Source organism: Miniopterus schreibersii (genome assembly GCF_964146895.1).
Source record: "Miniopterus schreibersii genome assembly, chromosome: 3".
Taxonomy (NCBI): domain Eukaryota; kingdom Metazoa; phylum Chordata; class Mammalia; order Chiroptera; family Miniopteridae; genus Miniopterus; species Miniopterus schreibersii.
Window position 1 is genome coordinate 42,706,489 of NC_138103.1, and position 21,641 is coordinate 42,728,129.

Here is a 21,641-nt window from a genome sequence, read left to right on the forward strand (position 1 = left end):
TTTCTGATCCCTATGAAAGAATAATCTAAGTAGTTTCCTCATTTCTGTTGTTGCGAGATAACTTACCTAAAGTCTTCTAGCCTGGGACTAAAATGTATTTTTGTTGTTGAGGTATTTACATACCACAAAATTCATCCATTTTAAGTGTACAATTCAATGATCTTCAGTAAGTTTACCGAGCATCATCACCATAACTCAGTTTTAGAACATTTTCATCCTTCTAATAAGGTCCCTTGTACTCATTTACAGGGAATCCTCATTACTCCCACAGCTCCAAGCGACTACTTTCTGTCTTTATAAACTTGTCTTTTCTGGATATTTCTTACAAATGGAATAAGTGGACTTACAGGTTTCGCTTCTTTTACTTAGCAAGTTTTTGAGGTTCATCCATGCTATGGTATGTATCATCAATTTATTTCTTTTTATTGCCTAACAGTATTCCACTATAAGGATATACCACATTTGTATGTCATTTGTATTCATTCACCAGGAGGTATATATACATTTGCATTGTTTCTACTTTAGGGCTAGTATGAATAATACTGCCATAAACATTCAAATTAAAGTCTTTGTGTAGACAAACATTTTCATCTCTTAGATACCTAGAAGTGGAATTACTGGGTCACATGGTACCTCTATGTTTAATATTTTGAGGAACTGTCAAACTATTTTCCAAGTGGCTGTACCATTTTACAGTCTCATCAACACAGTATTTATTCACATCCTTGCCAATGCGTAGTACTGTCTTTATGATTATAGCCATCCTAATGGATGTGAAACGGTATCTCATGGTTTTGATTTGTATTTCCCTAATACTAAGGATTTTAAGCATATTTTTGTGCATTTATTTTATATATACATACATTTTTTCTGGTGCAATGTCTATTCAAATCTTTTGTCCCTTAGTAATGAGTTGTAAGAGTACTCTGCATAGGATTTTAATAAATATTTCTCACTGGCCATTATCTAGAGTTTTTAAAAACCATGGTACAATTTTCCTCAAAGTTCTTTAAATAACCTGTCAGAAAGAATACACAAATAAGTGGTGGCACTGGCTGTCTCATATATCCTTTTGTAACTTTTGGAATTTAAATCATGTGCAATAAATTACACCCCTTAAATTATGTCCAGCATCTAGATGCTAAACCAGAGTTGTTAGAAAGTAAGGCAAAGACAATGTGATAAGCAATACACTCAGTGGTGGATAAATTATTTGGCAGAAATCTTCTCTTGTCTACAATGCATATGAACTAATTTTTAAGTGTTGAATCCCCAGTTTTCTCCATTTTCCAGATTCTCCCTCTCATCTCTATTAGAAGAATGACAATAATGGAATAAAGAAACTTCAAACAGCAAAATTTAAAAAGCTAGAAAGACAACAGTAGCATTAACTCAAAGCAGAAGATATCAAGCAAAAATATAAAATGTAGTGCTGCTCACTGAAAAAGAAAGTCTCTTAAAAAATTATTTTTAAAATAAAATGTAGTCTTCTCCAAAGAGGATAGGTAAACAGACGTATGAAAAGATGCTCAACATCAATAATCATCAGAGAAATGCCAATTAAAACCACAATGAGATACAACCTCACACCTGTCAGAATAGCTACCATCAATAAATCAACAAACAACAACTGCTGGTGAGAATGTAGAGGAAAGGAAACCCTTGAACACTGTTGGTGGGAATGCAGATAGGAGAAGCTACTGTGGAACACAGTATGGAGGTTCCTCAAAATATTAAAAATGGAACTGCCTTATGACCTAGTAATTCCACTTCTAGGTATATATCCAAAGAAGCCTGAACCACCAACCAGAAGGAATATATGCACCTCTATGTTCATACCAGCGTTGTTTACAATAGCCAAGATATGCAAGCAACCCAAGTGCCCAATAGACAAGTGGCTAAAAAAGCTGTGGTGCACATATATAACGGAATATTACTCGGCCATAAAAGAGAATGAAATCTTACCATTTTTAACGGTATGAATGTACTATTATATATATAACAGAATATTACTCGGCCATAAAAGAGAATGAAATCTTACCATTTTTAACAGTATGAATGTACTATTATGTTAAGTAAAATAAGACAGTCAGAGAAAAACAAATACCATATGATTTCACTTATATGTGGAATCTAAAGAACAAAACAAACAAACGAAATTGAAATAGACTCATAGATACAGAGAACAGGCTGATGGTTGCCAGAGGGGAGGGGTTGGAGGACTGAGTGAAAAAGGTGAAGAAATTAAGAAGTACAAATTAGTAGTTACAAAATAACTACTAATGTAAAGCATTAGCATGTAAAGTAAATGTAAGCTAAAGTAGATGTAAAGTAAAGTACAGGGAATATAGTCAATAATACTGTAATAACTATGTATGGTGACAGCTGGGTACTGGAAATATCTGGAGGAACACTTTATAAAAGTATATGACTGTCTAACCAATGTGCTGTATATCTGAAACTAATACAAACTAACATTGAATATAGACTGTAATTGAAAAATAAAATAAATAGTGTAATACATTTGATTAAGGAAAAAAAAAAAACACAGGTAAACTACACTGGAAAGCCAAAGGGGTCATAACAACCAGAAAACTGCATACAACAATGGCAAAGAAACTGAAAAAGGAGCAGAGATAGTTTTTGTTTTGTTTGTTTTGTCCTTAAGAATCACCATTGCAAAATGGACACTTACTGTTTATATTACAAATATTTGGTTTATATTGGCTTAAGACAGCCAGTTAAACTGCTTTTAGGAATATGACTATTGTACTTAAAACTGCCTACTTAATAAATACATTTTTCCACATATTCCAAATTCAGATATACTGAAGCCAAAGTTCCTAAGACATTTAAAAAGTCAGGCATAGATGAAAATATTCTTTAAAAAGAATAAATAAATCCTAGCTGGTCTGGCTTAGCGGTCAGAGCATCAGCCTGCGGACTGAAGGGTCCCGGGTTCAATTCCAGTCAAGGGCACATACCTCGGTTGCAGGCTCAATCCCCAGCCCCGGTGGGGTCATGTGTGAGGCAACCAACTGATCTTTCTCTCCCCCCACCACTCTCTCCCTTCTACTCTCTCTGAAAAGCAATGGGAAAAATATCCTTGGGTGAGTATTCAAAAAAAAAAGAATAAATATGCTAATAAACTTCTGGACTCTACTTCAAAAATTATACTTTTAACATTATAAACAATTGTCTTCCCTGTGTATAGATGTGTCTACACATTTTTGGTTTATGTTTATTTTTAATATATCTTTACTGATTTCAGGAGGAAGGCAGAGGGACAGATAGAAACATCAATGATGAGAGAATCATTGATCGGCTGCCTCCTGCACGTCCTCTACTGGGGATCAAGCCCACAACCCAGGCATGTGCCCTGACCAAGAATCAAACTGTGATTCCTGGATCACAGGTTGATGCTCAACAGCTGAGCCATGCTGGCCGGGCCACATTTTTGGTTTAAAACAGAACTGTACGTTTGAGCAAATACTCCTGGAATGGGTAAATGGGTAGAAAAATATGCTGGTGATAAGAAGACGTCAATTTGTTTTGTATACAAACATATCTCTCATTATAAAAGCTGTACACAGTTATTAAAAATTTCAAAACAAAAGGCCAAACTAGGAAAACAAGGAGGCATTAAGGATGTCTATCTGCATTGTCAAATTATTTCTCATGCACACATGTATCCTTTTAAAAATGGGATCAAAGTGTGAATACTATTTTGTATATTGTAAACATTTTTAAATATAAATGCTTCCTCATATTTTTACTAATTATATTTAGAAAAAGGTAGTAATGTTTCATTCTATGCATTCTCTTTTTTTCCCATGTGGCCCGTGATGTGAGTCTGAATCTGGCTGTGCATCCAAAACTTTCCAGTTCTTCCCTAAATACTAAGCAAATTTTTCTTAGCAACAATTCTGTTCTTTATTTTCCAATGTGGATTTTTATTCAGCTTTTAAAAAAAATCTTTTTAGTTCATCTTTACCCACTTCCCTTTACATTTCATCCTGATGCCACTTCATTCTGTTTCTGTATGACTCTGCTCTTGTTGCACAGAGACAGGTCTTCCTGTAGTTGACTTAAAGAGAAAATACTTCCTGAAAATTTATTTTTTTTGAGCCACCCAGATACTATCTCTTTTCCTGACTCAGCAATGGTTTACTTAAGGCCCATGTTGGTTTTCTTTTTATTCACCTATAAACAAGGGGAGAAGTGCATAAATTCAGTGGCTGTCAACAGCTGAGGGGATGGTCTTCTAAGTTATACTACTCTCCCCCATCCTTCTGCATGGTGATCAAAACCAATTTTCAGATATTTAGTTGCAGGGCTGACAGATATGCACAAGATCCAGTTAACATTCAGTTTGTAGCAGATATTAATATACTGCACTTGTGTTCCACTGAAGTAGTACCTTCCTCTTACTCCCACTGCTTGGTCTTGTACTTAATGATAGTATATTAAACATGACTTTTCCCAGCATGTACTGCTTCTAATGTTTTTGCTGTCTCTAAGCACCTCTCAAGTTCTTTACTAATCATCATCATCAAGGCATAATTATTGAGTCAATCTGGGTTATAGAGGAAGATAAGTATAAACATCTAAATTATGGCTTTGGCTCTTTTTAAAATGCTTTCCTGTTATCACAGTTACATATATAGTTTAAATAATCATTATTTCTAAAGACTCCTGACAATAAACAGAGGTCTCTCATGCTTGCCTGCCCTGTCCCATTTCCTACTCTCTAAAGGCAAACATTTCACCTCTTTCAGAGAATTTTTCTGGGGGTGAGGGGACATTTACCTATCTCTAAATAACCTGCTTGTATTGCTATTTCACAATTTTCAGCTGAATGCATTATTTATTGACTTCCCATTATGTAAGAAGAGAACTGGGTTCTCTTTTACCACTACCCCACCCTCAACACCACATTTATCCTGTTCCTCCATCCCTCCAATATTGCTTTACAGTTAAGGTCAATTTTTCACCATTTACATTATTTTGACTATTAAATTCTAATCATGGCTAACAGGTGGTGTACTCTGATTGTTTTTCTTTACAATTTCTTTCCATCCATGGTGTTAAAGGTTATAGTTTTTGCTTTGTGTATTTTGTTATGTATTTATGACATCATCAGTTTCTATTTTTAAAATTTTTAAAAATATATCTTTATTCATTTCAGAGAGAGGAAGGGAGAGGGACAGAGAGAGATAGAAACATCAGTGATTAGAGAGTCACTGACTGGCTGCCTCCTGCACACACCCCACTGGGGATCGAGCCCAGGCATGTGCCCTGACCGGGAATCGAACCGTGATCTCCTGGATCATAGGTTGATGCTCAATTGCTGAGCAACTCTGACTGGGCAACATCATCAGTTTCTCTCCTACTGTGTCAATTTCTTTTCCTTTCAATAAATTAAAAAACATTAAGTAGTCTACTGATTTTGTCTTCTTAGATTTCTCTCTCCGGGAATCTTCTCAACTGTTCCAATATAGACTGCTTACTTTAAAATTTGTCTTACAAGTTCCCTTTATCTTCATTCTGGGGGTTTTCATCTCTTTCTCTTATAATTGTATTCCCTGTCTTGGATCCCAAATCTTCATTTTTCTTGCTTTACATCTTCATTTAGTTTAACTATATACTCTAATAGCTTCCAGAAAGTGGTATATGAAAAATACATATTTTTTAACCTGTGCCTATCTAAAAATGTGTTCTACTTTAAAATTGAATAGGCAGTTTGACTAGAGGGAAATTTATAGGTTGGTGTGGTATAACATAAAATATATATTATCTTTGTCTCTTCCTTTCTGGCACAGAACTTCAAAAACCCTTGGAATTTCTTGATTTTTTTGTGCAAACAGGGTGACTCAAGGTCTCCTAGAAAGTTTCAGGATAGGGGGTAATCACTGGAAAAGCCAACAACATTACTAGAGCATTGACACTCGGGGCCAGACTGACCTCCAGGGAGAGGAAGGGGCTGGAAACTGAGTTCAATCATATAGCCACTTATTTAATTAAGCATGCCTATGTAATGAAGCCTTAATAAAAACTCTGGACACCAAAGCTCAGTGAACTTCGTGGTTGATGAACACACTTAGGTGCCGGGAGAGTGATGTGTCCAGATTCTACGAGGAGAGAGCATGGGAGCTCTGCATCCTCCATTCCGCACCTTCTCCAGATCTTACCCTACGTATTTCTTCATTTAGCTGTTCCTAATCTGTATCCTTTATAATAAAACTGTAATTGTCCGTGTAGTACTTTTGATAAGTTCTGAGTCATTTTAATGCATTATCAAATCTAATGGGGTTGTGGGAAGCCCCAAATTTGTAACAAGCTGGGTGCCTTGGCATCTGAAACGGGGGCAGTCTGGCAAAGGATTCTGCCCTAAACTGTAGGGTCTATGCTAATTTCAGGTAGTTTCAGAACTGAATTACACTGCAGTATACCCATCTGGGGTGAAATTTATAGCAAGGTGGGCAAAGTGAAGGGGGTTTAGGGACACTGAAAACTTGCAAGTGGTGCCTTAAGTGAAGGTTGTCTCGTGAATGACTTTACCCTGTGGGGTCTTCATTAGCTCTGGGTAGTGTCAAAACTGAATTGAACTGTAGGACACCCAGTGTGGGTGTCAGAGAATTTCTCCATTCTCTTCCAGGAATTCCTTTTCATTTGGATATTGAACACTCCTATTGCATGATACTCTGATTTTCTCATCTTTTCTATTTTCCATCTCATTATCTTTTTTGTTCTACTTTCGAAGAAATTTGTCTTCTAACCTTTCTAGTGAGTTTTTCACTTCACTATCACAATTTTAATTGCCAACAATTCTTTTTTAAATTCTCCAAATGTCCCTTTTATATACCATTCTTTTCTTGCTTTTTGGATGCATTATCTTTTATCTGAGAATATTAATGTTAGTTTTATTTTTTAAAAGTTTTCTTCTTGCCTGGCCGGGGTGGCTCAGTGGTAGAGCATCAACCTATGAACCAGGAGATCATGGTTCGATTCCCAGTTGGGGGCGTGCAGGAGGCAGCCAATCAGTGACTCTCTCTCATCGTTGATGTTTCTAGCTCTCTCTCCCTCTCTCTTCTTCTCTAAAATCAATAAAAACATATATATTTTAAAAAAGTTTTCTTCTTCCTGCATAATATGTTTCCATGAAATCTCTCTCATTAGAAACTTTCTTAACATGCTGGGGGTCTTTAGCTCTCCATGCATATTTAAGAGTGGGCTACCTAAGAAAAGGTTAAGTAAAACTCTACGCCTGAGGGATGCAGTTTGTCAACTACAGCTATCCTGTAGGGTGGCCTGGCTACATTGTTTTATTGAGGATTCCTCCAATATTAGTGTCTTTCCATCTCTTTTGGGGGCGAGGGTGTGGTCATATTTCATAGAGAAGTTGCTTCCAGAAACTTGCCTATATTGTAAGCCTGGATGCCAGTGAAGATTTCAGCATTTAGTAAGTAAATTTTCACTTAATTTAGTTTTTAGTATGGTACCTCCAACTTCAATTATAGGCTTACTCTACCCAAAGCTCCATTGTTTTACTCTTTCGAATAACTCATCTTTTGCTTGGACTGAAAAGGAATAGTCACCCAGCTATGCAGAGTTGAAGAGAAGTTCTGGAGTCTCCACCAACTTCTTAATAAATTTTCAATCTTCTTGCTTTTAGCCATCATCCAAAGGTCTCTAGTGTAACCAATTCCGGAATCTTTAAGACTCCACAGTGTAAAACAAATTGCTTCATGACTTCCTACTGCTGAGATGGGGGTCAACTCTCTACCGTATGTTACAATAGTGCATTTGTTTACCTGCTTCCCAGCTCCCCAAATTTTATTGATGCCACCTCCCTTGGTCTCTGTGCCTCTTTCACTTTATTCTTTTACTGTCATTTTAATGGGGTTTGTGGAGTAAGCATAGATAAATGTGTATGGTCAGTTTGTACTATGAGAATTACTAGAAGAAAACAGCTTATTTACTAGCTGATAATAGCTAAATTAAGTTAGTTATGTCATTATATGTAAATTGACAACCAAAATAAGGCATCTTTATTTATGGCTCTATAAATTTTTAATTGTCTAAAAATTATAAAGAAATAAAATTAATCAAGGTTTTTAATAATTTAATTTCATGGAAAAACTTATAAAGTACCTCAATTCTCTAGAACATCTATATTTCATGATGCTGCATTAATTACGTTTTCTTTTCTTAGAATAACTATCTATATTTATACCCGCAAACAATAAAGGTAATTTACTAACCTCTGCTTCTGTTGCTTGGGACTGTAAAAGCTGTCGTATACGAAGTATGTCCTTCTCTATTTGTTGAATTCTGGTTAGTCTTCGCTAAAATAAAATAAGTGACCAAATTAGATCTATTTTTATTAAAGACATTAATGTAAATAATCATACTATGGCTATCACTTAACATCTCAGGATTATGCCAGACAATTCTTATCTCAGAAGTTAGATACTTATATACACACACTGATGACATTTAGGTTCAGTTCAATATTTTATTCCCTCTAACTTTATACAACAGATTTATAGCTCCGTTTAGCAAAATGGTACAAATATGTCAAATTGTATAATGCATGTAGTGTGAAAAATCGGTGTTTAAAAGCTATTCTCAAAAAATTATTCAACAAAGAAAATTACACTTGAATTTAATCTTTTATAATATATTAATCCAGATGTCAATATAATGTAATAAATTTATATAAAACATGGTATGCCTATAAAGGAAAGGAGCATCTGATTTGTTTTAATAAACATTAGGGTTTGAACAGTAAGATTAATCTTCCCCAAAGTTATTCCTATTATAAGTCAGTAGTACTTTCACATTTAGCTTTCCCAAATACCTACTGCAGCTAAACATTATTTTTACTCCCAGCTCTGGGATTGCAATGACGGTTGAGCATTTGCTTACCCACTATCCTGAGACCATCAAATGAACAGAAAATAGTAACTACAGGTCAAACAATATGGAATTGGAATAATCAAAAAGTGCTTTTAGAAAAAGCTAGGTTTTGCTTTAATTTTTATAAATACTAGTGGAAGTGGGAAAAACCAAATCACTTACATATAAAAACCTTGCAAACTGAAATTATTTTTAATTAGCTTTATGACAGATCAGATATATAGGTTTTAAAAACAAGTACTGCCAATGATGTATCATTTTCTGAAATAATTCTATAATTTACTCTGATAGGCCATAAGACAAATAAACAAAATCACCACCATCACCTCCACGACAACCACCAATATAAAAATAATCTATTTTATGTTATATTTTCCTGATGACTAATAAAGCTTAAGCATCACAACTGTTTACTAACCACTTGTACTTATTTGTGATGGGACTACTCATATCTGATTATTTTACTATTTTTTGATTTGTTTTCAATTGATTTGTAGGTGTTCCTTGTATATCAGGGATATTAATTCCTTACACGTATGTGCTATAAAAATTTCCATTATTTGCCTTTACACTTTGTCTACAATATTTATTTAACCCTAACCTTGCTATTTCCAGAACAAGTGAATGCTTGTTGTATTTCTAAAAATACACCAATAATGTACTCTCAGAAAGAGAAATTAAAAAAAAATCCCATTTACCATTGCAACAAAAAAATTTAGACACTTAAGAATAAACTTAACCAAGAAGATAAAAGACCTACACTTGGAAAAGTATAGGATGTTGCAAAAAGAGATAGAGGAAAATATAAACAAGTGGAAGAATATACCGTGTTCATGGATTGGAAGAATTAACATCATTAAAATGTCCATGCTTCCTAAAGCAATCTATAAATTCAATGCAATCCCTATTAAAATACCAACAGCATATTTCACAGATCTAGAAAAACACTTCAAAAATTTATATGGAACAAAAAAACCCCCCGAATAGCCACAGCAATCTTGAGAAAGAAGAACAAAGTTGGAGGGATCACAACACCAGATATCAAGTTATACTACAAAGCCACTTTAATCAAAACAGCCTGGAACTGGCAAAAGAACAGACATGTAGATCAGTGGAACAGAACAGAGGACCCAGAAATCGGCCCACGCCATTATAGTCAATTAATATTTGACAAAGGAGGCAAGAACATACAATGGAGTAAAGACAGTCTCTTCAATAAATGGTGTTGGGAAAATTGGACAAGTACATGCAAAACAATCAAACTAGACCAACAACTTACACCATACACAACAATAAACTCAAAATGGATAAAAGACTTAAATGTAAGATGTGAAACCATAAAAATCCTAGAAGAAAACGTAGGCACCAAAATCTCAGACATCTCTCATAGCAATATGTTTGCCAATACATCTCCTAGGGCAAGAGAAACAAAGGAGGCTACATCAAAATAAAAAGCTTCTGCACAGCAAAAGAAACCATCAACAAAACGAAAAGGGAGCCCACTGTATGGGAGAACATATTTGACAATGACACATGTTATAAAAGGTTAATATCCAAAACACATAAGGAACTCATACAACTTAACAAAAGGAAGACAAACAATCCAACAAAAAAATGGGCAAAGGACCTAAATAGACACTTCTCCAAAGAGGACATACAGATGGTCAAGAGACATATGAAAAAATGCTCAACGTTGCTAATCATCAGAGAGATGCAAATTAAAACCACAATAAGGTATCACTTCACACCTGTCAGAATGGCTACCATCAACAAATCAACGAACAACAAGTGCTGGCGAGGGAGTAGAGAAAAGGGAACCCTAGTACACTGCTGGAGGGAATGCAGACTGGTGCAACCACTATGGAAAGCAGTATGGAGTTTCCTCAAAAAAATTAAAAATTGAACTGCCATTTGACCCAGAGGTCCCACTTCTAGGAATATATCCTAAGAAACCCGAAACACCAATCAGAAAGAACTTAAAGCACCTCTATGTTCATAGCAGCACAGTTTACAATAGCTAAGATCTGGAAACAGCCCAAGTGCCCATCAGTAGATGAGTGGATAAAAAAGCTGTGGGACATTTACACCATGGAATTATTATGCAGCTGTAAAAAAGAAAGACCTCTCACCCTTTGGGACAGCATGGAGGGAACTGGAGAGTATTATGCTAAGTGAAATAAGACAGTCAGAGAAAGACAAGTACCACATGATCTCACTTATATGTGGAATGTAATAAACAAAATAAACTGATGAACAAAATAGATCCAGATACATAGAAGCATGGAACAGACTAAGGGATCTCAGAGGGAAGGTGGAGATGGGGGGGGTGGGCAAGGAGAGATTAATCAAAGAACTTACATGTTTATAAGCATAACCCATGGACACAGACATTGGGTATGGGGAAGGGGTGGGTGTGGGGTGGATGCGGGGTACAGGGGATCAATGAGGGGAAAAAAGGGGACATCTGTAATACTTTCAACAATAAAGATGTTTTTAAAAATAAAAAATATGGGATAAAACCTTAGAATATTAACTACCAAAATAAAGAACATTGTATTCCAGAATAAAATAAAAATGACTATAAATAAATAAATAGCCAAAAAAAGACTTTATCAGCACATATCTGAACAAAATAGCCAAGAAAGAACTTAAGTTAATCTCTCTTCTAGGATACAGATTAAATGGCCTGGAATATACCTACACTTATATTTGTGTTACATAAGAATTTTCACATCTATCATGTCCTTTTGTTCCTTAAGGATCTCTAAAAACAAACACATTAAAAAATTCAGAAAAACTAACTTCTGTATACAGTACTCTATATATTCATACTCAAAAAGACAAATTCATATAAATCGAAGTAATATCTGTTTTTTTCTGTAAACAAAACAAACTGCCTGACATTTTTACAGTAATTCCTTGAAAATCCCAAATATTAAAAATATTAAATTTAAACTAGAATAGTTTTTGGAAATTCTTTATATATTCTTGATTTTAATTTTTTGTCAGTTACATGGTGATAAATATCTTCTCTCAATTTGTAACTTATCTTTTTACTTTCTTTAAGATCCCTTATAAATTCTTAATTTTAATACAGTAAAATTTATCAATCTTTTATAACTAGTGTTTTATATCTTATTTTAAAAATCCCTGTATTTTCTACTGAAAGGTTTATTTTTAAAGTTTTACTTTTGACATTTAAGATATTAATCTGAATGAGACGGGGTAAGAGGAAATTTTAAAAAAGGAATATATTATGTATACATATTATAATATATGTATGTATTGAGCACCTAGCCTCATTGTGAAACTTACAGGTATGGATTATGAAATATATGATAGTTCTGCTGTTTAAGTATCACCTTTGTCTAACACCACACTCTAGGACAAAGAGAATATACATTATATTTAGGAAGCTACCTCATAAAAGATGAAGAGACTGGGGAATGTAAAATATCCTATATTAGTAATTTTAAAACTATATAATAAATTTTTCAGAATATAAAAATGCAGTTATACCACACATCTGAATGTAGTCCTCCTTTTTATTTGCTATTTAAAGAAAATCTTTCAAATAATATTTTCCTCCCAACCTGTTCCAATATTTTTTGTTTTGTTTTGTTTTAACTTTCCATGCTTACTTTGAAACAGACAAGGCAATCAGCAAAGCCTCTTCAGGGCTTTAAAATATCAGTATCAAATTCAATATATGGAAATGCTTAACAAATAACAATGCTAGTTAATATTCTTTCTTGACATTAGTTGAAGGTTGAAATATGGAAGTGTTCTCTATCAAACTCATTTCATCTTTCCCAATGTTCTCTTTATATGTTTCCTTCCCACTTCCTTGAATGAGGGTGTTTCCTCCTTCCTTCTTTTTTTTCGTGTATAACTTGAAGAGCAGTATTCCGAATGTCATTACACACACTTAGATTACAAGAAGTAAAAATTTCAAAGGAAAACTGGAGTTAGCTATCAGCTACCAGATGACCAGCATCTAACTCTTTTCCCTTTTACAATTCCAAGGCAAAGAAGAACAGTATCAGGAAAATGAAATACAGTGGAGGCAGAATTATGTGAACACTGGTTATGTTGCCCAGCAGCGATGATATATTTACTCTTATTCTGAAAGACTGTCCAAGACAGACTGATAGTTCAGCTAGTGCGGGTTTTCGTTCAATACATCAGTTACCTGTGCTCGTTTTTCCATATCTGGGCATGTTCCCAGTTGTTCTTCCATCGCGACTCTGATTTGCCTTGCTTCATATTCCAACTGCCTTCTGGTCATATCTGTTTGTAAGGAAAACTGAAACCACAAATAGAATTAAAATGTTAGTATCTCATGTTTGTGTGTTTATCAGTAAAAGAAAAAAAAAAGCACTTAAATACCAACAAAGAAAATGAATAAGCAAATATGTATAAGTTATGGTGCATGAGAAAATTATATTTTATTCCAAGGAGTCCTAAAACTTAGATTATAGGTGCTAGGCTGTCTGGATCCCTAATGTGAAATGCAGAATTGAAAAATTTTTATTGCCCCATAGCCACAAATGTCTTTAATTAAGTTGTACTATTCATTTAATATATATAATCGGTCCAATAACCCTATCTTTAGTTCCCTTATGATGATTCTTCACTGAAGAGGTACTAGTTTTAATTATTAAAAACTAGCATATTGATGTGGACAACACAGAAAAAGAAAAAAAAGTATCCTTAAGTTTGTACTTCAATTTAAGGTAAGGATTACCATAGACATGCAGACTGAACAGAAAGACTTCTCCATTTGTAAAATGAAGAAAATGGGATTAGAAAAAAGCTTTAAAGTAACACAGATAATCATAAATCTCAAGGACAAAGTCAACACAAACTTTTTGGTAAAAATCCAAAAGTGAAGCAAAGTGGGAAAAAATAAGAAGTATTTCTTCACAGAATAAGTGTTAATTCATTCAGTAATTTATTAACTCTCTAATGAAAATTCCAGGCACTGTGGTAATTGTTAGACATACAAAAAGATAAAAAGGACAAAGTAATGAAACATACACACATGCCCCAAGAGGTAATAAAGGCTAAAACTATGATTAAATAAAATAGGTAAGTCAATGTGGTATAAGGGAAATTAGGAAGTGCTGCAGATTTTTCATGTTCTTTATGCCCAATAGAAAGCTGCGTGTGACACGTCTGACCCAGAATAGCATTCTGTAAGCCCAAGAATTCCAAATTGTATTGTCAGTTAACTTAGAGGAGCTCTGACCCTTTTCCTGTTCATATGCAGAATGTATTCCCACAGGCATACTCAAATTATGGGTTGCATATGGAAGAAATTGCATGTTGTTTCTAATTCTCAATTAGCCAGCTGTAACTCCACTGATATTTCTTCTACTTCCTAAACCCCCCTGCAAAAAAAGATGAACATGACACAGTATGTTGCACTAATATGCTTTAGATCTGATATTTTAAAAGCAATGTCTATATCTTGGTATGTATTTCCGTATGAAAGTGCTCTTAACTTGGTTTCCCAATAGTAAAAGCAAAATTTGTAAAACTAAGTAATATTTAAGAAACGCAAGCAATTGAAATTGGCTAATGTTATCAAATAACCCATAATAATGTCTTACATAACCGATTAAATACATGTGATTATTAAATAAATTCATAAAGGAATAATTACTTTGACAGCTGATCTTTGTTTCAGATATTAACCAATTGCTCTTGAGTTGTCACATATATTTGAGCCCTTTTCTAAACCTGACTCCATGCAGACAGTGGTCTCTAAATTTTGTGTATTCTAATTACCAAAGTGAATGTTAAACAAAACTACACTTTGGTATTTTTTATAAGAGTAAAAATCCCACCAAACCCTCCTGAGTTCCTAATCCTTGTTTGCTAACAACTCTCCAAAAACTGTTCTTTCACTATTTGTGTCTCCTTAATTCCCAGGAAGGTGTTAAGGAGATTGTCAGGAAGGGGGATCTTCTCTCGCCCTCTCAAAACCCTGAAAGATTGTCCTAGAGGACTGACTAAGCACTTAAGCTTCTAGTTCTAACTCCTGCCAGACAATGCCCACTCAGGAAACCTGGCTAACTACATGTTTTAGAAAAGGTTTTTCTTCTATTTTTCCTTTTTGTTTATTATGTTCCCTCAAAAGTGCTATTGAAAAATAAAAAATGTAAGCTATTTTAAATATATCTTCTTTAAAGTATATTTTTAAAAATTACAAAAAATATTTAAAAACAATAGTTGAAATACAGTATCATTAATGTATTTCATAAATGTTCTTGTATGTGCCACCCCCATGAATTAAGATAGTCGAACATGGAGAGGTTAGGTGGGGAGGGAGAGGCTCACAAGATTAAATTCTTTTTACACAGTTATATTTGCAAAACAAACAAATTTTAGTACATGCAGAAAGTTCTAAGATCCACACCAAAAGCTATTGTCATTTATAGTAACTGAAAATAACATTCAAATTATCTTCAAAGATATTTTTATTCAAAAACAGAATAAAAAAACAGTTGCCTAGTTAAATCTTGAGTCCTTTAGGATTCAAACTTAATCGATTTTTGTAACTTGGGGCTTAAAATAAATATCTGCTTGAGCACAATGAAGTTTTATCATCTTTATAAACAAAATCCATTAACTATTATATATTCAGTTTTAAAGTTAGAGAAAACATTATAGTTTACAAATAATTATAAATGCAATTATTCTAGATTTTTAATAGGTAATGTCGGTACTCTTAAAAAATAAAGTTATTAAAGTCTAAAATAAGTCATATTGCCAAGCTACTTACATTTTCAGTTAAAGGAAGACTATCTATTCTTTTAGTGAGATTCTGAAGTTGAGCATAATACCAGTCTTTTTCCTTTTCTTCTTTGTCAAGATCAGCAAGAAGTAATGATCTGTGTTGTTGTTTTTTAAAACAGGTTAAGGTTACACAATGCTAATACAGAGTACATAACAGCAATTCTTATTACCTATTACTGTAAAGTTCTCTCTTTAAGCTAAAGTATTAATAATGAATAAATGAAAAACACTGATTTTGGATTTTTGAAGATAGGACTTAAAATGTTATAATCATTAAAAGTTGAATATTAAAAAGTAGTTGTTTACTTTTTCAACTAAACAAGATGCTATTCAACCTTACTAGAATATTACATTTCACCAAAGGCATTGTCTTCATATTCTTGCACAGTCTAAGAACGTGATGGTAGTTTACAGTAAAAAGTACAGATATAAAAACCCCCAAATTAATACACAAAAAAAAGGTAAAATAAAGGAGAAAAGAAAAGCAGCAGTTATGTAGGAAATGAACCTAGAGGATAAGAAGCTGCTACACTGGACACAAATGTAGTTTTCTGCTTCTCAGCAGCCAAAATAATAAAAAATATATTGCCATTGTACAATAAGAGGAAATTATTCTGAGGGAAACAAAATTTTTCTTAGTTTGGAATTTGAAGATGAATTTATGTAACTCCTGAACTACCCAATCGATGTTGTCCTCGAAAACAATCTATTTATCAAGATGCTCTATATGATCATTATAAACATAAAAGCAAAATAAGAGTGTTACTGGGATAAAACTCAGTTAGTACAAAAAGTATATGATCTCTTTTCATGTGTCTTTTTCCCAAAGCTGCCACTATTAACATTTTCTTGTTTATATTTCCAGAGATATTCTATAAAAATGCAAGGATATATGTACATTCTTAAACATAAACAGTATCATCTATGTTGTCCTATAATTTATTTTTCACAAAAAAAATCTACCTTGGAGATAATTTTATATCAGAACATAAAGGTCCTATGTATTTGGGGGCAGGGGCATAGTATTCCATAGTATTCTTGAATCCATACCAGTTCTGTGTTAAGAGGGCATTCAGGACCTTTCTAACCTTTTGCTGCACTGAATATCCTTACACATAACCTCATTTCACACATGTGCAAGCATGTATATAAGATAAATTCCTAGAGTAGGTAAATTTTTAACATATTGCACTTACGAGACTTTATTTATGCACCTATTACCTTCACCAATGTAAATGTTTTATCAAACTTTTTTACTGCTGTAAATCTAGATTGTTTTTCCTCCAAAAATGGTCCATCACTATAGTTTTAATTTGACTTTTAATATGAGTGAGGGTAAGCATTTCTTCAATAGCCATTTGTATTTTCTTGTCTGTGACTTTTTCTCACTCATAGAACCTCTTGTACGTTAATAACAGCACTTTGTCAGTTATATGGGTTGCAAATATAACTTCTCAGTTTATCACTTGTCTTTTAACTTTGTTTACAATGTTTGCCATGTAAGATTTTTTATATTCTTATAGTCAGATTTGTGGATATTTTCTATTATGGTTTCTGGAGTCTGATCATACATAGAGAGAGATGGTCCCCACATGGATACTGTTACTTTAAAATCCAGTTTGATTATAATTTCTTGGAAAAATGTGTATGCATATAAGTGGAAGATTCTAGTCTAAAATTCCTTTCCCTTTACTTGAGAAGCAGTTTGTAAAATAAGAAACAAGCCCAGCTGGGCGTGGCTCAGCGGTTGAGCATCGACCTTGGATCCAGGAGATAGGGGTTTGATTCCTCGTCAGGGAACATGCCCAGGTTGTGGGTTGCAGCCAATCAATGACTCTCTCATCATTGATGTTTCTATCTCTCTCTCCCCCTCTCCCTTCCTCTCTCTGAAATCAATAAAGATATATTTAAAAAAATAAATAAATAAAATAAAATAAGAAACAAGCCGCCCGGCCAGGCATGGCTCAGCAGTTGAGCGTCAACCTAGGACCCAGGCAATTGGGGTTCGATTCCCGGTCAGGGCACATGCCCAGGTTGCGGGCTTGATCCCCAGTCAGGGGCGTGCTCAATGACTCTCTCATCATTTATGTTTCTATCTCTCTCTCTCCCTCTCCTTTCCTCTCTCTGAAATCAATAAAGATATATTTAAAAAATAAAATAAGAAACAAACCTTCACTTTTTACATTTATTTATTTAAATTTATCTTTATTGTTAAAAGTATTACAGATATCCAAGCCTTCACTTTTGATGTGGTAACCTCAATAGTGAGAGAATCCATGGCAGGGAAGTAAGCCCTGCTTATGATGTAGTAACCTTGGGGGAGTGTGGACTAATGAGAAGCTGCCCCTCCTTCCTTCCCTTTCTAACAACAGAAGGAGGAAAAGCACTGTAGAAAGCCTGAACCCCTTTCAGAAGCTGAGCACCAAACTGGCATAAAGATAAGACATGATTCTATTTTTCAGCTTTTCTTGGTGAGGACCTGCAGGACCCACCAGGACTCAAGTGGGGAAAAGAGAGGGATAGATGGTGATCCTCTGATTACTCTCCAATAAATAGGCTTATGAAATAATAGCTGGGCACATAAAGTGCTTATATTGATAAGCCAATGTTATTGATGGTGGTGGAGTGCAGGAGAGGTTAGGAAGAAAAGTAACAAGTTGTTACTATATAGTTTAAGATCAAACTGTGCAAAAATGCTCTGGGAAAGCCAAGGCTATAGTGTCTTGAACCAAAATGATAACAAGTGGTTAAATGATAGTAGTTGACCTTGTAACTCACACAGCAGTGCTTAAGGCTCAGAAATGAAACTAGGTCTAGACCCAGAAACAGGTAGGTCTTTAGAGTTTAGTGTACTAATGGCTTATTTAGTGATTGTTAATACTTTACTTTAAAAAATGTTTCTTCATGTAAGCCGCATGTCTTCTTAGTCTTCTAGCTAACTCAGAGTCAACTAGAAGAGCATGGCACATATGTATTAGGAATTTAATAAATATTTGTTAAATAAGTGAATGGCTAACATGACAATAGCTAACATTTACTGAATGCTCTCTATACAAGATATAGTGCTAAGGAGTTTAAAAAAATCTATAGATTTTTAAACCTCCTCCTACAGACTGGAAAACTGAGGTTCAAAAAGCTTATAGAGCTATGGATCTGGGTTTGAATCCTGGTTTGACTACTTACTAGTACTTATCTTGTGCAATACAGAAAAAGAGAAAAAAAAGAGGCAGAGAGTGTTAAGCTATGACTTAAGGGAATTCTAGAAAGAAAGAATAGAAAAACAGAGGAGAGAATATCATCAAGAAATAACATAATAGAATTTTCAAAAGCTCAAAACAAATTTTCAGATCAAAAGGGCACACTAGTATCCAGCATGATGAATGAAGAAAACATACACACCAAGGCACTATAAAAGCTTCAAAGAGGAAACGTGGTTGCCTACAAAGGAATAAGAATGAGACTGGTATCAAATTTCTCATCAGCAACATTGATGATGACAGGAAAATGAGTTTGAACCTAGACCTATCCAAACTATCAATCAAGTGTGAGAGTAAAATAAAAATGTTGTCATATAAGCAAGGTCTCAATTTTCTCCCTTTCAACATAGTGAGAACCAAGACGACACAGATATACCCTCTCCTCTCTCTCAATAAAATCAGGACATTACCTACATGAAGCAAAGTTCCTAGGAAAGTCAGTCTGCTCACATGTACTTTGCCTCTTAAAAGAGCTTAAAAGGGGACAAAGAGATGAAAGACCGTGGAAACCAGTTAGCTTCTTATTTTTCAGCATAGTATTTCCTACACTCACAGGGAGAAATAGTCCAGGTTCAAGGTACAAAATAGACTCATGTGAACTTAAGAGATGAAAAGAAGCTTAACATTACTGGTCCCGATGATTATCCCTATTTTTGTAGATGGACATATCTAAAACCACAGAGAAAGTAATAAAAGGTCTTTTGCTTCTCAGTGAGATATACTGGACATTTTTCATACGTTAATATTCAAATTTCACAACTTTACAAAGTAGAGTCATATCCCTATTTTACAGAAGAAAATGACACCGAAATTTAATGACTTGACCAAGGTTCCAGAGCTAATATGTAACACTTTTATACATGTTAACATTTCTTGAATGTCTAATAGAATTTTTAGGAACATAAAGATGATAAGGTTTCATTCACACGTTGAGGACTTTATAATCTTTTAGGAGACATAAATACTTGACACAAGTTCTTGATAATGACATATAATTCTGATATTTGTAATGAGATAATTTTTACTGCAGGAAGAGAATAATACACTAGCTGTGAGAAACCAGAACTCATTTCATATGTCAAGCAATGTTTTTTAACACTGAAATCGATAAATTAAGAAATGTTTTATTTGTGGCTCTTGTAACAGGCCTTCCATAAAGAAAACAGTCACCTTATACTAGATCTAGTAGTTTTTTTTAGTTCAAAAGATAACCAGAAATGCAATTAAAAACCAGTTATATATTTTAACCAGACAGAGATTGTGATCATGTGTAGGACTCAATGTGCAGAGCATTTGGAGTATTTAAGTGACAAAATTGAAGTCTGACAATCCCAAGAAACTGACTCCTTTAAATTTTTAGATTTAGTATAGAGGCAATCAGCCACATACTATCTTTGAGTTAATAAATGCAAAATGCCCACGGACACAGTCAATAGTTTGGTAAAGGCCTCGGGGGTGGGGTGCAGGGTGGAGGGGGTCAGCAGGGATATCTGTAATACTTTCAACAATAAAGATAAATTTTTTTAAAAATGCAAAATACTCTCTAAATGTTAGCGGTCCCTCAGCACACACGCTTCATAGTTCATATCTTGTATTATAAAATGACAAAATAATAGCAAAAATTGAAGCATAATCAATGTTTGCTATTTAATGGGGAAAAACCACACAAACAAGTTACCTCTCTTTCTCAAGTTCTTCTAAATAGCCGGTATTTTCTCTGCTTCCGTTTACAAACCCTCTTCTTGGAAACGATCCCATTGGAACAGGACTGCACTCTCCTGAACGACTGGATACAGATCCTTCCCGGCTTCCATAAGAACGAAGCGACATTTTTGACCGTAGTTTTACTCCAGGGAAATTACTGCTATCTAAGTTAAGCTCTAAATAAAAGAGAGAGAAGTTTTAATACAATAACTGCTTTAAGTAGTCTAATGCAATACATTGATTTAAAAGTGAAATCTTAGGTTCATATTTAGCCCTCAATTTTAACTCATTTTATAATATAATTGAAAATACTTTATACATTATGTTACATCAAGCCTATAGAAGAACTAAATTAATGCAGCTATTGAGCAGCCAATTCATGCAGGGAGAAGAAATCCTTATCACAAATACTGATACTCAGAGAAACTCACTGACTCCTGGGTCTAAGGAAATGTAAAGGTAGGAGAGAGAATAAGTTGAAGAATCCCGAAAAACAAAAAAATCAGAAAATGGCTAAGCCTCGATGAGGCAGGCTCTCTGAGGCTTGCAAAAGGACAGTGTACTGAAGCATGGAGTCAATAAAAGGATACACTTCTTGGTTTAGAAACCTACAAATTTCTAACAGAGGAACACAAATATACATTACAGAATAAACAATTGTTTAGAAACACAATGGCTAAACTTTCCCCCCAAAGTCAGCTTGAGTGAGGGGGAAAAGGAGTTTGTTAAAGGAAAATAGATGAAATGTCCTGCCTTAAATTCATGCTAGATAATAATACATTTAGGGACCAAAAGGTAATTTCTTTGCCTAGCTTCAATTATAATTAAGCATTTTCCCTATTTTGACACTGGAATTTTTAAGCAACACTATGAAACACTTTTTAAACGTTCTGCTAAAAATAGCTTATAATTAGCTTACATATGCGAGGATAAAACATCTCTCTCCAGATGGGC

At 34.2% G+C, this 21,641-nt stretch overlaps 1 protein-coding gene across 9 annotated transcripts in view; it reads right to left on the reverse strand.

Annotated features, from left to right (window-relative positions):
- Positions 1–21,641, reverse strand: part of APC (APC regulator of WNT signaling pathway) — a 115,954-nt gene that overhangs the window by 39,996 nt on the left and 54,317 nt on the right. For all 9 annotated transcript variants that reach the window (XM_081133298.1, XM_081133297.1, XM_081133296.1 and 6 more), the window contains 4 exons: positions 20,662–20,863; positions 15,713–15,821; positions 13,115–13,228; positions 8,265–8,348 (listed from right to left, as the gene is read on the reverse strand). In XM_081133298.1, the coding sequence (XP_080989424.1) occupies positions 8,265–8,348; positions 13,115–13,228; positions 15,713–15,821; positions 20,662–20,863 (509 nt within the window). The remainder of the gene's footprint in view (positions 1–8,264; positions 8,349–13,114; positions 13,229–15,712; positions 15,822–20,661; positions 20,864–21,641) is intronic.